The following is a 19,172-nucleotide window of genomic DNA, read 5'->3' as shown; positions in this document are numbered from 1 at the left end:
AAAGGAAATTGCTTTCAAATTTCAGAAATGCTATTTCCTGCTGATTTTTTCCAATAGTTGAGAGAAAGTACATTTAAATCGAATTACCAAATTTATCAGTAATGCTAGTTGTTGGCTGTACACTGTTGTTCAAAGTATGCTAATTCAACACCTGCAAGTATTCAATTATACCTGACTACAACACATTAAAGTAATATTATGAAAAACTGTAAAAAAAAATAAAGATAGAATTTTGGTAAAAGCACAAATGCAGAGGTTCTAAAGGCATCAAGTCAGCCAAGTACACCAACTGTTACTGTCAATCACTTATACTTATTTTAAACAAATATTAAGGTTACTTGCAAAATCAATTCAAAACACCATAAACAGTGAAGCAGAACTTACTAGAATTGCATTATTTATTTAAGCCCAACATTTGCATTGAAAATCATACTACATTGATTTTTCACATTCCTTACAATGAGTTCAATACAGGTTTGAAAATTTGGAATTTGTCTTAAAGCACTTCAGTGTTCTAAAGGCCTTTTGTTTAATGTCAGTTGTTAACTGGGCATAATGTTATGGCATAAGTACAAAACATTTAAACAAAGTAACATTCATGAAAAACTGTTTCTTTCATATTTACTTATCACAAATTAAGTAAAGATGTGATATTAAAAAGACTTCTATAACTAGGTTTGGCATGTACAATCTACAAATACAAGCTTCAATTCTGTACAATGATCTTTGTAATTGTAGACATAATTAGCAACTGAATCTTTATTGACAAAAATTACTGTTAAGAATTCTTATACAGTGAATTGAAATGTAGTAATATTGTGTGTTTATACAGTTTTAATTTTTTATAATAGATAAATGCAATTTTCGTTCATTGGAGTTCTTGTTTGTAGAAAGTTACTCTTCCTGGACTTTAACATTTTTTTATCAAGTAACCAAATACCTACACTTGTGTTTTGACTGAACTTTGCTATCAGTTAGCTTTCACTCTTTGATTAGTCTCCACATGCGATAGCTCTGAATCTGTTAAATATAACTCAGTTTGACCCTTTATGGAAGTGGAATTGGTGGTTGCTTCAATGGTGATCAGTTATTTAAACTTGAGTATTAATATTAATACATTAGAAATGATTTGCCAAATGTATTTATTTATATCTTGTCAATTACACAAGTGTACTTGTATCAAAAGTTTGTTTCCAAATTTTACTTGATAACAAAACTGAAACTGTTTGCTCACACAAATTTCTCAAACATATTGTACATAATTCCAGCATTTTGTCTTAATTTCAAAGACTTGACAAATGCATATCTGTTTATACTGTAGTTAAATAAGGCCTATTGCTTATCTGGAACAATTTCTCCTAACCATTTCAAGTAAGGTAAGTTTCCATGTTGGATCTACAGAATAAAAACAAAATGTTTATTCTTAACTTTGTTTAATGCAAACTGAAGTTCATTATAATACATTAGTATTAATGCAATTAAAATAACATACACCTCTTTGTATTACAGTGTTCCAATTTAGTTTGAACTTTAAGACTGTTGATAGCCTTGACAAAGCTATAATAGTGAAACATTGAATTTTAACAATACTTTCTGGAGTTACAGGTCCTTATTTACATTAATACAAACTTTTCACATAGGAAAAACAAAAGAATCCACAAGTACGTCTTGCAATATGTATCATAGCCATAAACAATATGGATTTGTTTTTCAACAAGACTTGCTTTAAAACATTATTATTACTATGTGATAAAACTGTCAACTTCCATACAGTACATTTAAAATTTATTAGAATGATTTTAACACACATTCTTCTTGAGCTTTTACTGTTTCTGGTCTGTGGTATATTTCATAGTATTGCATACGGTAACCTACCTTAAGAACAAAATTTTAAAATACCATTAGTTCTAACTGCTTTAACATAGATAACCCTGGCACAGAAGACAAAATTGATTCAAAATGTGTTGAGTTTTTTGCTTAGAATTAAACACATAACTAAACAATGAGCTATCTGCACTTCACCCACCAAGGGTATTGAAACCTGGTTTTAAACAAATGTGAATCCATAGACATACTGCTGTTATGAGGGAGAAAACTTTACAGCTTTAATTGTAGAGGATGGATATGTAAAAACACTTTTCATGCATTATGTTCTGCAAATGAGAGTATTCAACATTATTCAGAAAATGAAGGATAAGTTTTGAAAACTGTGAATCTTTATGAATGTGAGAATATAAGTCATTTTATTTATCATTAAGCAGCATCTAAACAGATGATACCTTAGAGCAGTGCTTCTAAAACTTTGTTTCAGATTGCAGTGTATTTTTAATGTCCCAAACGTTTTGTAGCACATGTATATTAGTGGCATCCCCTGAGTGAGACAGACAGATATTACTGTCAGGGAGAAAATAAATCAAATTTCAAAATTCATTAGAATGGTAATAAATTTACATTATTAATTGCAAATATTTCTTGGTATGCTTGAGACCCTTCTGCAGAACATAATTTATGAAGCACTGCCTTACAGATGTGTGAAGCACATCTCTGTGAAGTTGGGTTTCTTGGAAAGAGTGGAATAGGGAATTGTACATTTTGATAGTGTAGAACTAATCAACAATGGAATCATGATGAAATAATGACAGCAATTCCTTCCAAGTAATAGCTGCTTATGTTCAATGCTAGTTGTGAAGGATCACTGCAGTTACCTTACAGTATGAACTGTATTTTGCATGGTGGTCATAGGATCTTTCTATGAAGTGTTTGCATATCCAAAGACATATGGATAAACAAGAGATCTTAAATGAAAGCATTCCAGAAACTATGATAGAGCTTTAAGGTCAGCTAGCCAGTGTGTTGTTCCAGCAAGACAATGATCCCATGTACACAGTACTTAAAACTTATACCTGTTTTCCAAATATCATTTTATTGAAATAGTTCATAGTCCATCCAAATCATAATACTGTTCAGTATCATTGCAACCATTTTCAAAGGGTTAGGAGCACATCTATCTAGTCATCAACTGACCAGTCTTTGTATAGTTCAGTAATCACTAGAAACCTATATGCCATTCTAACATGAATGTGTTTATATATAAATAAGTACTTTCCAATCCCAAAATAATTATTTACTACACATTGCTGTGACAGCTTTGTTAAGGGTAAATAGAAGAAAGTCCAAGTCTATATGTGATAATGGGAATAATTTATTAAAACTTCAACTTCTGCAAAAACTATCTTCATTGAGCAACTAAAACGAAATCCCATAACATTCCTTAGAGGATGCTTTGTTGAACAAATGGAATATCTTGGCAGAGAATTAACTATTTAATATTTATTAATAAGTAAACATGTATTTGCCAAGATAGAGATTATATAAAAAGCTACTTACTGGTGTAGATATCACTTCACAAACCTCATAGGGATGGTTATCTCTGCAAGTATTTAAAAATATATATATATATATAAATACATACATGTATATGTACATACACTAGTATATTTCATATTTATAAGAACTTGTATAATACTGTCAGTAGGGCCTTGAATATTAGGTATTTAACAGTAGCTGACATTTTAGGGACAATATAACTGTCTTTCATAGCTTATCTTAATAATACAGGAAAGTCTTGTCTTAGTAACCTTCAGATATTTTTGGAAGAGCGTACTGCTTGTGTAGACGTAGATTTCATTTATTGGAATTTTCAAAAGGCATTTGACAAAGTGCTACATGAAAAGCTTATTAAAAATAATCTGTAGGTGCAGAGTACAGGTTGGTTTGTTGATCACAAAATGACTGGAGGAATGGAAGAAAAAGGGCTGTTATAAACAGAGTTAGTCAAACTGGAATAATGACACAGGGCTTGGGTGTTAGGACCTTTGTTCTTTTTGGTTTGCATCAACGTAATAGATAAATGAATGATCAATAAACTGATATTACTGTTTTTAGTGTTGCCAGTTGTGATGCTGCTGCTTCTTTACCAACAATTTGTTGATGATGATGAAGCCTCGAGTGTTGCTGGCTGTGAGGAGGATGCTGTTGTTTGGCTAAGTAACTTGGATCATTTGGTGAGTTGGGCAAATAACTATCACACAGCTTTTAACTATAACAACTATTATTTGCATAGGCCATTGGTTAAGCCTCATTGGGAGTATAGCATTAAATCTAGGGATCCTTACATTAAGAAGGACATTGAACTGTTGGAAAGGGTTCAACTGAGGGGTACTAGGGTGATACCAGGAGTATAGTCATACAAGGACAGGTCAAAATCTTGTACATTGTTTTCTTTGAAAAAAAGAAGAGCAAATTTGATTGAGGCATTCAAGACTATTAAGGGAAATGATAGTACCAATGCATCATTTTTTTTTATGTAATGGTGTGAATGGAGCTTTACTTTTCAAACAGATTGGTTTGCCTTTGGAATGGGTAGTTTTAAATGTGGTAAACTTACGAGATAGACCAACAGTCCTGTTGTTGTCCTTAACTCTTATCATCATGTAACAAAGTAAATCTTAGCAGTCATGAATGTTTTTATGTCTTTTAATGCTATTTTTGGAAACTGCAACCCAGAAATTTTCTAAAAGGAAATCTGTTTCTTGGATTGGGGTTGAAATATAAAAATGTTGTGTATTGTGTACATTATCAGGTTTTGGTTGTTTATTTTCACTATTATACTCAGCATAACTTGTGTTACAGACTTAGATGTTTATGGAAAATATAAGTACATTAATTGTCTGATACGTGTATAAAACATCTGAACTATAACAAATTTAAATTTTATGAATATCATATTACACATTTACATTTTGAAAAACAAAGTAAACATACAAAACAATAAAGCTACAACTTTCCTAAACTGAAAACATATTTCTGATACATACATCCCTCCTCTCACAAGATTAGCTATTTCTGCTTGTTGCTGCCCTCTATATGCAACCTTTATTATTATCCAAATGAAAACCTACATAATAAGATAAACCAGATAATTTCACCAAGGACCAGATAAAAGCCAGGTGTGAAAATGAATAACAGGATGCAGAACCAGTGACTGAAGTTGACAAAGGAGATCAGGTAACAAGGGAAGTGAATAGAGGAGGGAATAATTGTAGTTAGAGTAAACAAGGAAACCATTGGTTGAGGCAACTAGTAGGGAGAGACCAGGAGCTGGTATGGAGTGGCATGGATAAGAGAAACTACCCAAGAATTAACTGAATAGGAGAATAAACAAAGGAATTTATATGACCAATTCTGATTGAGGGTATCTAGAGCTAAAGCCTGAGGATGACGTACTGGAAAACAAAAGAGGGGTAATTAGTGATTGAGGATAGTGACAAATCCATCAGTATGAGAAATAATTCCACAGTTTGCAAAGCCACATCAAAACAAGAGGATAAAGGGACCATTCTGTCAAGGAATTTGTGTTGAGACAAAGATGTTCTGTCAGAAATTTGAAAGCACCTGGCACATGACATGCAATGAAATGAACAGATTGCACATGGGCCAATATATAAGATCCAATGTACAAAAACAAAGGATTCTTGACTGGATGATTCGTGGCAGTTGTAAGAAAGCCCAACAAATGGAAAGGAGTTCTAGGACTTTGATATATAAAGACCATTTCTTGACAGACCAACAACCCAAAACCTCCTGCTGATCAGCCCATGTACCCAAGCCCTGAAGATGTGCATCCATAAAGAGATGTGAATTCTAAATCCAGATGAAGAGGAGGAAGTGACACACCAACCAATGTGCAAGTCTTATGCAACTGTCACAGGAGATAAAGATAATCTCTAAGAGAAGGAAAAAAGGGAACTTCCAAGGCTTCCAGAGCAAAGTTCCATTGATTGTGCAAAGTCAACTGAAGGTAGTTCATATATGCTTGGCTGAGAAAGATTAGCAGTATCAAAGAAGACCAAGTTCTCAGAAGCAACAGAACCTCACATGCAGAAAGTGAGGGAGCAGACAGGGCAGGGCAAACAGACAATTCCATAGAATGGAGTCAGTGAGGAAAAGGTTGAGCTGATTTGGAAGGATGCAGGAAGGGCATCTCCCATTTGGTCAACTAGCCTATCTGATGAGGTACAAGAAGGAGCTGATGAGCACAACTGGCCAATTTCTGTTTGGAATGGACCAGAAGTGGCCAGCTGTCAATGAGAAATGAAAATGAAGCCTCAGGGGCATAGGATGTAGAGCAAAATTTCTCACAACTCAAAAAACAACAACATTAGGAGCTGAAGCCAGCTCAAAGGGGAGGGCACAAAATTGGTACACCACTCCTCAATGAATAAACTGAGGATAAGAATGAGATTGTACAGAGATAGGAATATGCAGACATGCATAGGAAATATCCATCTTGGTTATCGATAAACCTGGAGAAAATGCCTACTGGAGAGTGAGGTAGAACTCCATGGTAAAACATGGGAGGTGACAAAAATGATTGAGGCAGGATAGATCAGTTATAGGCTTCTATTTCCAAGTCTTCCTGGGAACCACAAACAAATTAGGTTAAGCCCCAGGGAATGATGTGAAGCAAGTTAAATAGCCTGCTGGAAGAAGAGTTGTATATTGCTTCTGCAAGATGCTAGCAAGTTATGGGATCCTGAGGAGAAGGGGAGGTAACAGGTACCTGGGACATAAGAGGTGGGGCAAGAAATTGAATTTGAGTACCTCTGACAAAACCTAAAGGACCCTAACATCAGTAATAAAAAAATGCCATTGATGAAGAAAGATTGTAAGTTGAGCTCCCACCTGGCCCAAACCTGCCAGGTAATCATTGGAACTGTTGGCAATGTATGATGCAACATTGAGAAAAATGAATCGTGGCACTGCAAGGAAGGATAGGTAAGGGCTCAGAAGGGGGAGGATAGAAAACTGAAAATGGTACCACACTTGACTTCAACTGAGATAAATGGACTACCAGATGTGAAAGTGTAGATTGTTGCCAGACAGGTGCCACTTGAGACTATGACCAGATCACAAATGAAATGCCTTAAAAACATAGCCATGTGCAAATCATGCAGATAAGGAGCTCACAAATGGGTCTGAGATAAGTTTATATATAAAGGGCAGCAACAAATAGAAACAGCTAATCTTATGAGGAGAGAGAAGTACCACATAAAAATATGAGTAATGATAAATATGTTATAACACAGAAACAAACACATTTCAAACAATTAACTTAATTTTCTTTTTCACTTATTTTCTTTCATTCTATTTAATATATACTAAAGACAATAGGAACTTGCTTAAATAACTTGGTGAATTGCATTTATACACCTAATTTTCCTACTTATCCAATTTTAATGTTTTTAGTTTGGTGATTTTGATTTGTACGTAAGAGACTGCAGTTTGAATAACAATATCTAATACTTAGTTCAATTTTAACAATATTAATTCCTTATTATATGTTCTATGCTGAAAAGACATTGATACCTGACAAATTTTGTTAAATCTTCCAGTCTTGAAGTTCTTGTCTTAATCATCTATAATGGAAATTTAAAATATCTTGAAATGAACATTTTGCACAATTTAGGGAATGAGATCTGGCAGTAAATTCTTAAGATATTAGTAATGATGACATCTAGCAATCATTAGTTTTCATGATGCTGAGAAACCTACTTGAAGTACAAATGTATTCTATAGTTGGCTGGTGTGGATATTAAAACTTCAATTAAAATAAAGCATAGAACAACGTTTCAACCTGCTTGGGTCATCTTCATGTTAGTAAAGAGAGTCTGAAACTGACCGTTACCAGACATCTCTTTGGGATTAGAGTGTAAACAGCTACAGAATTGGAGGGGACATGTAATAAGGTGTTTAGTTATCAATTAATATAGGTATAAAGGTGTTTCTTAATATTGGTTCAATTTTGGTTTTAGCTGCTGTATAAGTAGGACTTGATTTTGAATTTGTTTATATTTGTTTCTCTACTTAGAATCTGGGTGTTTTCTATGGTTATGTTGTGCATATTTTATTTGCAGTGTTCAAAAATATATGCAAACGTTTTTTTTGTTCTTTGAATCAGGTTTCTATTTTTCTGCTCATTTCTCTAATACAGAAATCGTGGCAGTTGTTGTACTGTACAACTTATGTTGATGTTGTGTTTGTCAGTGTAGTTTTTACACAGTATGGACTTTAGTTCTCTAACTGTTTTTTGAACAAATTTGGTGCTTACTGGAATGTTGTGTCTTTAAGTTTTTCCATATGTTAGTCATTTTTTTGTTGATATCAGGAATATATGGTATGCAACAGTGTAATGTTTTATAGTTTGTTGTTGACTGTGCTGTTGGTGTAGGTGTGTGGATGGTTTTTTCCAACATTTTTTTAAAAAGTAAATTTGTTGATTTTGATGAAGTAAGTGTTGTTTGGTTTTATTGATTTCATAATTACTTTTATCAGGTGAGAATAGTTTTGTGGCTTCGTACGTTTTTGAACACTGCAAATCAACTAAGCACAACATAACCATAGCAAACAACCTCACAAAAAGAGACATTAATTCCATAAGGAACCTAAAACAAGAGAAAAACATTAAAATTCTAAAAGCAGATAAAGGAAACACTATAGTCATAATGAACATGAATGAATACATCCAAAAAATGAAGAGCATCCTATCAGACACAAACAAATTTAAACCAACACACAAATCCAACAAAGACACACGAAATGCAACTAAACAAAATACTACTAAAAATGGAAAAAACCAACACAATTTCACAAACACTTTATTCCTACCTACGCAAAACCAACTCATGTACAACAAAAATATACAGCATCCCCAAACCTCATAAACCAGATTGTCCACATATGAATCATTTAATTACAATCTTGGTAAATACATAGCATGGACATTCTCCAAATATGTAACATCAGCCAGCTCATTCATCAAAGACTCTTAATTTCAAATCTAACATTAATCAACTTAAACATAAAGCCTTAATGGCCAGTTTCGATGTCATATGCCTCTTTACAGAAGTCCCAACCACTGAAGCCTGCAAGATAGCTTTAGAACTCTATATGAGACCCTAACACATCAACAGACATTCCCAGCAACCAATTAGCAACCCTTACAGAATTCACCATGATGAAGACAAACTTCACATTCAACAACCACAACTATATGCAAACAAATGGCCTAAGCATGGGCAACCCAGTATCACCAGTTCTAGCCAATATTTTTACTACACAAGTTGAAACACAAGCAATTAACACAACATTACATCCACCACTATACTGGTACAGATATGTAGATGACACGGTTGTGGGATTCACATCTACAGAACACACACTTAATATTTTCAATCACATTAACTCTGTACATCCCAACATTAACTTCACTTGTGAGCTGGAAAAAAGCAATCACATATCATTTCTTAACCTCAAAATTACAAGAACCAATACACAACTTAAAACAGAAATCCACTGAAAAATCGCCCATACTGGACTATATATTCCTTGGAACTTAGCACATGAAACAAAACAAAAACTCAACATACTAAGAAACCAAATAAACCCAGCCATAAAACCATGCACACCAGATAAAATTAAGAACGAATTACACAAAATAAAACAATACTTCATCAACATCAATAAGTTTCCTCCACAAACCATAGAAAACATTATACGCACACACCGAGACAAAGAGCAAAATCAACTAACAAAAGTAAATATACCCCACAATTTAAAAAATCACGAAACCATATACTGCTACATACCACATATTCCCAGAACACCTTTACACCTATAGTATCTAATAATCTAACATCTAACTGCAATGTCCTACACTTGTCCCTAAGGCATGTGCATGGCAACAATCAGTTGGAAATTCTCTTTGTTAACCTGAAGATGACCTAAGAAGGTCAAAATGTTTTTTGTACTTTATTTTAATTAGTTTTAATACCCATACCAGCCATCTTGAGAAACCACTACTTTTGCATTAATATTATTATTATATTAAAAGTTTTCTTTTATATTATAAACATCAAGTTCTCAAAAATTTTGTTGCACTTCACAGTATCTTCTCAAAATTAATTTTCATTGTGATTACACACAAGTTATTGCAATGATGAAATTACAAGCACTATTTAGTTCTTAATGTAACTAACTGTATTATAAATTTAATAAAATATACCTTATCACCTATATTACAATTTAAAACTATTAAAATGCAATTCTTGTTACTCCAATTATACTGTTCTGTAAAGAGGTTTAGAACTTTACCTAGAAAATAAATAATAATTTTAATGCTTTTCAGTGAACTGTAAAATTTATGACTTATGCCATACGTTTAGTACTCAGAAAAAAATCTGAAAAGTATTATTTAGTATTGTTCGACTTACCATAAGAACTTCTGGGTCTTTCTGTATCTCATCCTTCCATTCATATCTATATAATAATAAGTTGGAAAACTATCACCACAATTAATGTTTTGTAAATAACTGTTATATTCTGATATACCATGTATTCAAGTTTTCTGTATATTTACTCAGTCACTTGCCACCTTTAATAATGAATGTATAGAAACCAATGTAGAAATAAAAACTGAAAAGACAATTAATTAAGGTAAAAACCTCAGAAATTGTAAGCCAAACTTCCAACCCTCTTTCTAAAATAGATGTAATATTTCAATGAATAATGGTTTGATAATGTAGCAAGATGTACCAACCAAAGCAGCTTTTTCTCCCCATGCCTTCTTTTGCAACATTGTGTTAAATTTGTAAGATATATGACTTGGCCCTAATTGAAAGACTGAAATTGCTAATACTTTTAAGTTCACTAAAAACACCATAACATCGACACTTTACACATTTAGATTATTTTTAAAAATGTATGTGTACAAAATCAAAACTTCTTAATCATAGTGTCCCAAAATGAATTTTAAATTGAGATTTAGGTCTCAAATGTATAAAAAAACTTTTAGAATGAATGACAAAATTTCTGATGTATCTCAGCTTCAAGAGGAAGATAAATGTGCCTTACAACTTTACACCAAAGCTCCATCCTCTAATAATGTGAAAAAGAGAAAACTGAAGCATGGAATTTTACTTTTGTTTTACTTACACAAAAAGAAATGTAAATAAAAAATTTACAGCCTGAACTAATTCAGCAAGTCTTCTTACTATACCAATCATGTGTAGTATCCTAAGCTCAGATGAAACCAGAAATAATGCACTTGAAGTGGAGCCAAGTGCTTACAATTTCAGTGTCTTGATTTCAGATAACACTTAACTAAAGCTATAAAGCATATTAAATAACTTTACTTTAAAACATTTTACTCTTTCACCCATAAAGTTCTTTAAAAGTTAAAACTTATTTTTTAATGTGATGAAAGAAAACTGTTACATTAGAATAGCAAGATCAGTTTTGCATTTACATACTTAGTTATTAGAGTTTTTTCTAGTTGTATTAATACACAAAAATATATTTAGTCACATAAGTAAGTGATATTTACTTACACTGAAAATATACTGGGAATAATATTGACACAAGCAGCCAATTTGTTTTTTACAAGTCCTCTACAAAAAAGAAAGAAAAAAGAAAGTTAATTCCTCTTTGTGGATTTGTAAACACAGTCCTAGAATCATATCTAACCCCTTAATGCTTATTTATAATGCACATAAATATTTCCTCCCTGTGAAGTTTGTTCTTTAGTATCTAATATACATTATGACAACTTTCTGCCAATGTTTCATCGTAGCTACTCGCCCTAAAATCCTGCAATGGTGAAATGGTAGGAATAAAAAGTTCTTTTATTATTAACTGGAGAATATATGTTGAATTTTTAACTTTATTGCCAACATGGAAAGTTGTCTATCTTCTATAAACTTTGACATAGCCTTGCATATTGTTGATTTGAGAAGAGATGGAATGTAAGTGTTTGGGTTAAAAGTTAGAGTTGTGTTTTGTTTGTCTGGTAAGTTATAGTATATAATATTGTGGGTTCAAGCATGGTGAACATTAATAGTTATATGTTTAGGGGCTTAGCCTTGCTAATAGTTTGTAAATTTCCAAAGAACATTGGTTATCAATTAGGCCTCCATCTTAAAAGCACAGTCAAGTCAGCTTTCTTAATCTAATCTATCACAAAATGCTGCTGATCAATGAGTGGGATAAAGTAATTAATTAGTGTATGAACATTCAAAATCTCTGTACAAACATTTATCTAATTTGTATACATCAGAATCAGCAAATACAATAACTGTACTCAGCTATGCACTAAAACATACAATTTCTCTCATTTTGTTTGACTTAGTTAAAACATAGTAGCTTACTGAGATACCACTTACAATCTCAAAGTGAACACTGCCACTTTATTGAAATACAGCAAATTACAGTGTAATACCAAAAAATGTCTAACATATATCATTAAAGTTGATAAAGTATTGTGTTCATACTGACAGTTGACATAAACTTTAAATATTCTACACACAGGATTTCCAATGATATTTCTTAAAGAATAATAAGTAATGAAGTAAAAACTTCAACAATCAGAATTTATGTTTCAAGCTGTTGCAAAGTTTTCACTGACAGAAATTACATGTACATAGTTTGATATTCTTAGGAAATTTAAATTAACCACAGATCCATAAAGTGGGTATTATGAAGTTTGTTAACTTGTGGAATATACTGCTTGATAATTAGTACATCCCAAGAGTAAATAGGTCTACAATTTAGTATGTTATATATGTATATATGTTGAAGCAAAGGGTTACACATAGAGAAGTTAGAGTGATTTTTCTTTCTGGTTGAGAAACCTGACATAATCAGCTGAACAGGTATGTATATATTTCACTCCATGTCATGGTTTTGAAATATTACTGTTTACAGTATTAAATATTTACAAGAAACTTGCATAATTTCTCAAATAATTACCAAAATCAGTGTAATGGTTCATTTTTTATGTAAGGTTGTAATTACAGAAAGAGAAGTTACAGAATATACATTTATCAAAAGTAATATGAATATAATCACAGCTTAGTAAAGAGGTAATTATCTACATTTACTGGAATTTTGATTTACACAATATTCTAAAGGTAACATGTATAACTAAGAATATACAATTAATATCACAATCCAGGTTCAAACACTTAACAGTTATTTTATAATGATGCATTTCAAAATGTGTGCATAATTATTTTACTGATACAAACTGAACATTTTTTTTTGGGGGGGAGGTCTAGCATTATACCTTATCGTTAAAACTATTTTACACTAAAAAAAAATATTTATTTTCCTACTAAAGATACATTTCATTGTGTTGTGGATTTTAGAATCTTTCAGCATAAAATCTGCATCACAAAATACATGTTACAACTTACTTAGAAATCCTAAATAATTTTGTTTGGATACATGCGAGTAAAAATTAGTTCTTTAACAATAAAAGTAAAACTCTAAAATCATATGATAATTGAGGTTGTCAACTTGAAACAAGTTTTAAAGTGCATAAGAAGTGGTGCAAATAACTTGATAAATTACACACAATTCTAAGTAAATAATATATCACAATTATTTTGTTCATTGATGGTTTTCCAAAAAAACCCTTACTCAGCCAACTTTTTAGCTGTTTCTTCATTTGGAGCTGTAACATATGTCACAGAATGAAGACCTGGAGTGTACTGGTAGTCTCCTTCAGTATTAGATGCCATAGTTGTTAGAAACCTTCTTGAGATATGTAGCAATCTCGGTAGAAACAAACAGGTTGTCAACAACACCTATGAGAGAAGTTGAAATAGGGTCCTGTTACAGGACATTTTGAACTAAAAGTAATTAGAAGAGAAACCTCATTAAAAAAAATTAGCTAAATATACTGTATTACTACATAAATATGATTTAAGAACTAGTTATTTACCACTTGTTGTCTTAATGATAAATGTAATAGCTTCAATAAAAAAATAAGGTAGTGATAAAGTATAATATATTTAACTTAACGTCACACTTAACAGTACTGTCAATAAGTAATTTGTATTTAGTGTTGATTGTTTCCAGACTACAATGGTTAAGAGTAGTGTAAGTGTTAAGCCTTAACAGTTTAAGGTACAAGAAGTGGGTTTTATTTGGGAAACTAGTAGTAAAGATGTACAATTTATATGTAGAGTTAGTGGGTTGGAGAAAAACTTTTAGATTATCCTAAATAAATGCAACAGGTAAAAGAGGAAGATAAACTCTGAGGAATGACTTACAGTCTTGCATGTAAAGTATACAATAGCTAATGATGACTTTTAGAAAGTTAAAACCAGTACTGATAGAGTAAAAATAATGAATTTAATTGTAATGAGCAGGCTTTGCTAAGTAGCTGATTTCAGCCTTTACCTTCCACAGAAGAACAAGAGGATGAAAGGACAACAAAAGGAACATGACAGGAGGAAAAGGTTGTTGTTGTTATTACAATTCTTTAGTATAGCACATGGATGGAATATTTGTTGAGGTAAAGAGGGAGAAAAGAATTAAATTATGATATTCAAGGGCAGGGGTAGTTAATGTAACTGACAGATCAAGTGATTTAATAAAAGGTAATAACAGCAATGCAGTATTTGTAGTGCATATAGGGACTATTGACGCGAGGAAGGGTAGGTTAAAAGGGCTCAATAATAAGTACATGGAATCGATAAAGGCATCTAAAGAAAAGGGCCATAATAATTTATATCTGTTATGAGTACTGTTGAATAAAAGTATAAATAGAACACACGGCTTGGATGTAAACACAAACAGGTTGGCTGGATATGGGATTAGTTTAATGGAAAAATGCAGCTTTTTCAAATATGAGGTTTAAATTCAAATAGAGCAGGAGTTGGCTTGTTCATAAGGGCTATCAAGTCAGTTGTAAGAGAGCTATAAACTACGACAACATGAGAGTGAGGGCCAGAATAAACTAAATGAAGAAAATAAGATATAGAGAAAAATAATAAGGACCAAAACACACAGATAACTTTAATCATAGGCTAAAGTGTAATTACTGTAATAATAAAATTATAAGATATAGAATAGATGAACTTAGAGCACTACTAAGAATAGAAGATAAACTACCAATAACCGAAACTTGATTAAATGTAAAGAAATTCTGAAGATAGGAATTTCTTTGAAATGCAGGGTTATAAGCTATTTAATAGGGATAGAGTGTTAAAACCAGGGGGTTAAACAGCCTTACATACGAGTTAAATCCCATTCAAATTGAGAATATCAAAGCTAATAGCACTTGTATGGGTAAGAGGCTTTTAGTTGGAATATGCTACATACCACCAAACAAAGTTGAAGAAATTAATGAGAAACTCTATGGTGAAGTAAAAGATTCAGCTGTTAATGATGTCATAATTATGAAGAATTTTAATTTCAGACATATGGATTGAGAAATGTTAAAGTTGTGGGATAGACAGGTTCTTAGAACTTGTTAATGATCATTTTCTTCATACTTTACTCAGGAAAGTTATCAAGAACAGTGATATTCTAGATTTATTGTTAACTTTAAAGATATAAGTACTTGCTAGAGTAGAGATTGTGGAACATCATTACTCAATTATGTTCAATGTTTTTATACATAGGGAGATAAGAAATAATGAGATTTTAGTTCTAAATTTTCAGAAACACATTTTGAAGGAATGAGACAATCATCTGTTGTGAACTGAGATACAAATCAAAAGCATCATAAATTTAAGGAGTTTAAATTTACTGTTATGAATTATAAAAGATTTAGAGATTTGGTTAAATGGGAAATCAAAAAATTACATAAAGAAAGGTTGGCTGAAATGTAAAAAAATTATTTATTTACCTTAAGAGTAAGCACAATGTTAGGATTGGAGGAAGGTTAGTGAGAAGTGATAAAGGATTTTGTAGCCATCATTAATGTGTTATTGTTAGTGGCAAAGAAAATAAAATTTAAGGTATATCTACAAAAATACTGAACACAAGAGTAAAGAGACTATAATTTCATGGTTCAGACTAAATTTGAAGTATGGTGTTCAGTCTTGAATGCCATACCTTTGGAAGGAGATTTAATTATTGGAAGTGGTTCAAAGGAGAGCTACTAGAAAGATACCTGGGAAGAAAGAGATTGTGATACAAGGACAGGTTAAGATCTCCGAAATTGTTTTCTCTTGAAAAAGAATTAATGAAAATGTGACTGAGGTGTGTAAGATGTTTACATAATTGTTGTTTTCTTTGTACTTGATAAGAATGGTAGAACTAGGAGACACAGAGATATATTTTAGCAAGATAGGAGTCATCTTATGCTAAAACAGGGTGATTAGCTTTTGGAATTGGTTGCCTTAAGATATGATGGATGCAGTTAATTTAACTTTTCAGGGAAGGTTTGATAAATATTTGAATGATAATGTCTGGATGTGAATATTTTATTTTAAAGTTTAAGTTACTGAAAAGTATGACCTAGATGAGACCAACAGATCCTTTTTTCTTAAATTACCTGTATGTATATTATACAAAAACTGAATTCATGAGAGAGTGACATGTCCCTATAACTACCCCATTGTTCTCACAAAAGAAAATCATAACTAAGTTTAAAATATGCTACAAAAAGAATTAGTCATAAGTGTATGTATGAATGGTGGTTTTTAATTTGAACTTACTATCTTACATCACACTTTGTACACTTACCAAGACACTAAAAACTGTAGATGCTCTTGGCATTTCCCCAAAAACTGTATTGAATGATTAAAAAACTTTAGTGCTTTCAGAATATTCTATCAGTTGATTTTTTTGTTATGACATACAATTCACAATGTCACATAAGTTGTTGTTGAAAACTATTAAGTAAGTTTAACTTAGTAAGCCTAAATTAGATATCCTGTCTGGTGCATGGTGATGGCTGATCAAGGTAAATACATTGTTTTTATTTACACGTGTTTCTGCATATAAGGTTTTGTTAACATACACAGAAGTTAATCAAGATATAAGCTAATCACCAGTTCACCATGCATATTGTTCATTTCAACAATTTTATCTGTGTCACATTTGCTGTCTTTCAAAGCAGTAAACTGAAATTTTACTGATACTATACCAACAAAAACAAATGAAACTAACGAATAAGTAATGGATATCTTGACAAAAAAACACTAGAAAAAGAAAATGAGAATACATGAAACCTAAGATTTGTTCTAGATTCATAATAAACTAAAACAATGCAACAGTGACAGAACATGAATCTTGTCAGCTTCGTTTTCAGCATATATGTAAACATTACAATACATTGCACTTAAAAACTAGTAAAACATTACAACTACATGACGTCCATGAGCACTGTCTGTCGCTATTGATAATAACGACGGTCGAATGTAATCTGACAATCACTCATAGTCGATGTCCAACTACAAGTAATAAAAACACATCCTCAGAACGTAACTGTTAGACAAAATAATTAACTGTCAAATGCAGTACCTGGTATTATCAACATTAATCATGATCACTGAATACTAGTGATATAATATTATAATACTTCAACAGTTTAAGTACAACCTTCACTAGCAACAAATTATAAATATCAAGTTAACTTTGTAGAAACTGTGTACTCTATTAGTACCTCAGGAAAAAGACGTAAAAATAAATATAGTATACTTATCGTTCGAAAAATAAACAAACACTATTTCTTACTAATTATAAATTAAATGAGATCAAAATGATTATTTTTCTTTTAATCTCTCGTAAGTTAGTTATACTGCCATCAGAAAACAACGCACACAGGTACACCTACCATGTGTGGCGATCACAGCACTCTCTGAAGTGTTGTCAGATATCAAAATGTAGTTAGAAATTCAAATATCCGAAAATTATGTCAAACTCTCAAGAATATGACCAAAATCATTAAATCCTAAAAGAAGATTTGAAAAAAAGGCAGCTTTTCTTTACATGTTTTAACATACTTTATGAAATTTATTATTGCTCTTTTTTATTTAAAACTATTATATTTAAGCCGTTTTTTAGAATGCTTCAAAATATGAAGAAAAGTTTTTATAATTTTTTTACTTTATTTACATTTAATTTTTAAGTCGTACAATTGATATTTGAAATCTCACTGATGATACATTTTTTCCAAGTTACATTATATTTGAACTTTCTGATAATTTTACATTATTGTTTTATTTATTCAACTTTCAGATCGTAACTTATCACATCCGAAATGTACCTTCTATAATAAGGTTTTATTATTTCATTTCAATATTTATTATTCCAATTTGATAATAATTTCATTTTAAAGCTTATTCTTGAAAGTGTTGATTTTTGAAATGATAATATAGGTCATCACACCATTTAATACAGTTGTTTTGACCCTCGACTAACTATTCTGGTAATTAATTCATTGCCAAATTACTGATCCACAAAATATAAGTCAATATCCCCTGTTGACGAACATAAGTTAAGATACAATATTTATTAAAGATATTTATATTAACGTATGTCTGCAGTACTTATCAATTTTAGTGGAGTAAAAATAGAGATTTGTAGCTGGAGAAAATAATGTGAACACTCTCCGCCCAATTTGTTTACTTTTTTTCTAAATTCCTTGTCGTAGGCTTAAAAATATAATTCTTTGCATTTTCATTTAACTTGTTTCTGTTATTTTTTTAACTTCTAAAGATCCATATCTCCCTTTTAAATTTCACATTTATTGATTATCCTGAAAACAATAATAATAAAATAAAACTAAATACACACTAACAATTTCAACAATACAAAATCAACAAACTCAGTAGAATAAATCACCACTCAGAAGAGTAGTAGAGAAATCTAATAAAGTAATAATCTACTGTTAGAAAACTCATTGAAGTGGTTGTAGGAAACCACGTATGGACAAAATACAATAGCAAACTCGATAAATGTTGAATTTTCAACGTGGATGTTTCCAATTAATGCGCCATAAGTTGCACAAATTATTTTCCAACTACTGCGGATTAGTAAGACACGTATTTTTTTCAGTGGTGGAGAGTGAAGAACTTAGAGAAATTCTTCAGGACGAAAAAACGAAGACGCTTGAATTAATTTAAAAACTGTCTTATGACATACTTAGTACTGTTTTAATTACTATTGTACGGGTTTCATTAAAATATTTATAAGTATTTTTATGTAATAGCTTCTAAAACTATAATCAGCAATAATAAAGTTGGAAATCACTGTTATAAATATACTTTGTTTACTCCGTTTAAATTAAGCATTTCTGACAAGTATAACGGTGCTTT

General features: G+C 31.4%; 1 protein-coding gene and 1 long non-coding RNA gene across 9 annotated transcripts; one reads left to right on the top strand and one right to left on the bottom strand.

Moving 5' to 3' along the window:
• Window positions 1–1,125: 1,125 nt before the first annotated feature.
• Window positions 1,126–17,783, bottom strand: LOC143252240 (protein CutA homolog). Of its 7 annotated transcripts, none has more exons than XM_076504079.1 (8): window positions 17,590–17,696; window positions 16,597–16,640; window positions 13,537–13,703; window positions 11,448–11,507; window positions 10,332–10,377; window positions 7,429–7,478; window positions 3,388–3,430; window positions 1,126–1,395 (listed from the first exon to the last, which is right to left on the bottom strand). In XM_076504079.1, exons 2-8 carry the CDS (start codon window positions 16,627–16,629, stop codon window positions 1,333–1,335), a joined length of 462 nt encoding a protein of 153 aa, XP_076360194.1. In that variant the 5' UTR covers window positions 16,630–16,640; window positions 17,590–17,696; the 3' UTR covers window positions 1,126–1,332. The 7 variants fall into 7 exon arrangements, with proteins under 7 accessions (XP_076360194.1, XP_076360196.1, XP_076360195.1 ...); XM_076504081.1 differs by having other exon boundaries at window positions 17,676–17,693; XM_076504080.1 differs by lacking the exon at window positions 17,590–17,696 and adding an exon at window positions 17,519–17,536.
• Window positions 3,941–14,617, top strand: LOC143252241 (uncharacterized). 2 transcript variants are annotated; one of them, XR_013028898.1, is made up of 2 exons: window positions 3,941–4,064; window positions 14,311–14,617. It is a non-coding gene; the product is annotated as an uncharacterized LOC143252241 (long non-coding RNA). The 2 variants fall into 2 exon arrangements; XR_013028897.1 differs by lacking the exon at window positions 14,311–14,617 and adding an exon at window positions 10,944–11,089 and having other exon boundaries at window positions 3,947–4,064.
• Window positions 17,784–19,172: the final 1,389 nt, after the last annotated feature.

The sequence above is a fragment of the Tachypleus tridentatus genome, chromosome 6 (assembly GCF_004210375.1).
Source record: "Tachypleus tridentatus isolate NWPU-2018 chromosome 6, ASM421037v1, whole genome shotgun sequence".
Lineage (NCBI taxonomy): Eukaryota > Metazoa > Arthropoda > Merostomata > Xiphosura > Limulidae > Tachypleus > Tachypleus tridentatus.
Note: the sequence above shows the minus strand (reverse complement) of the source record. Positions and strands in the feature narration are given on the sequence as shown.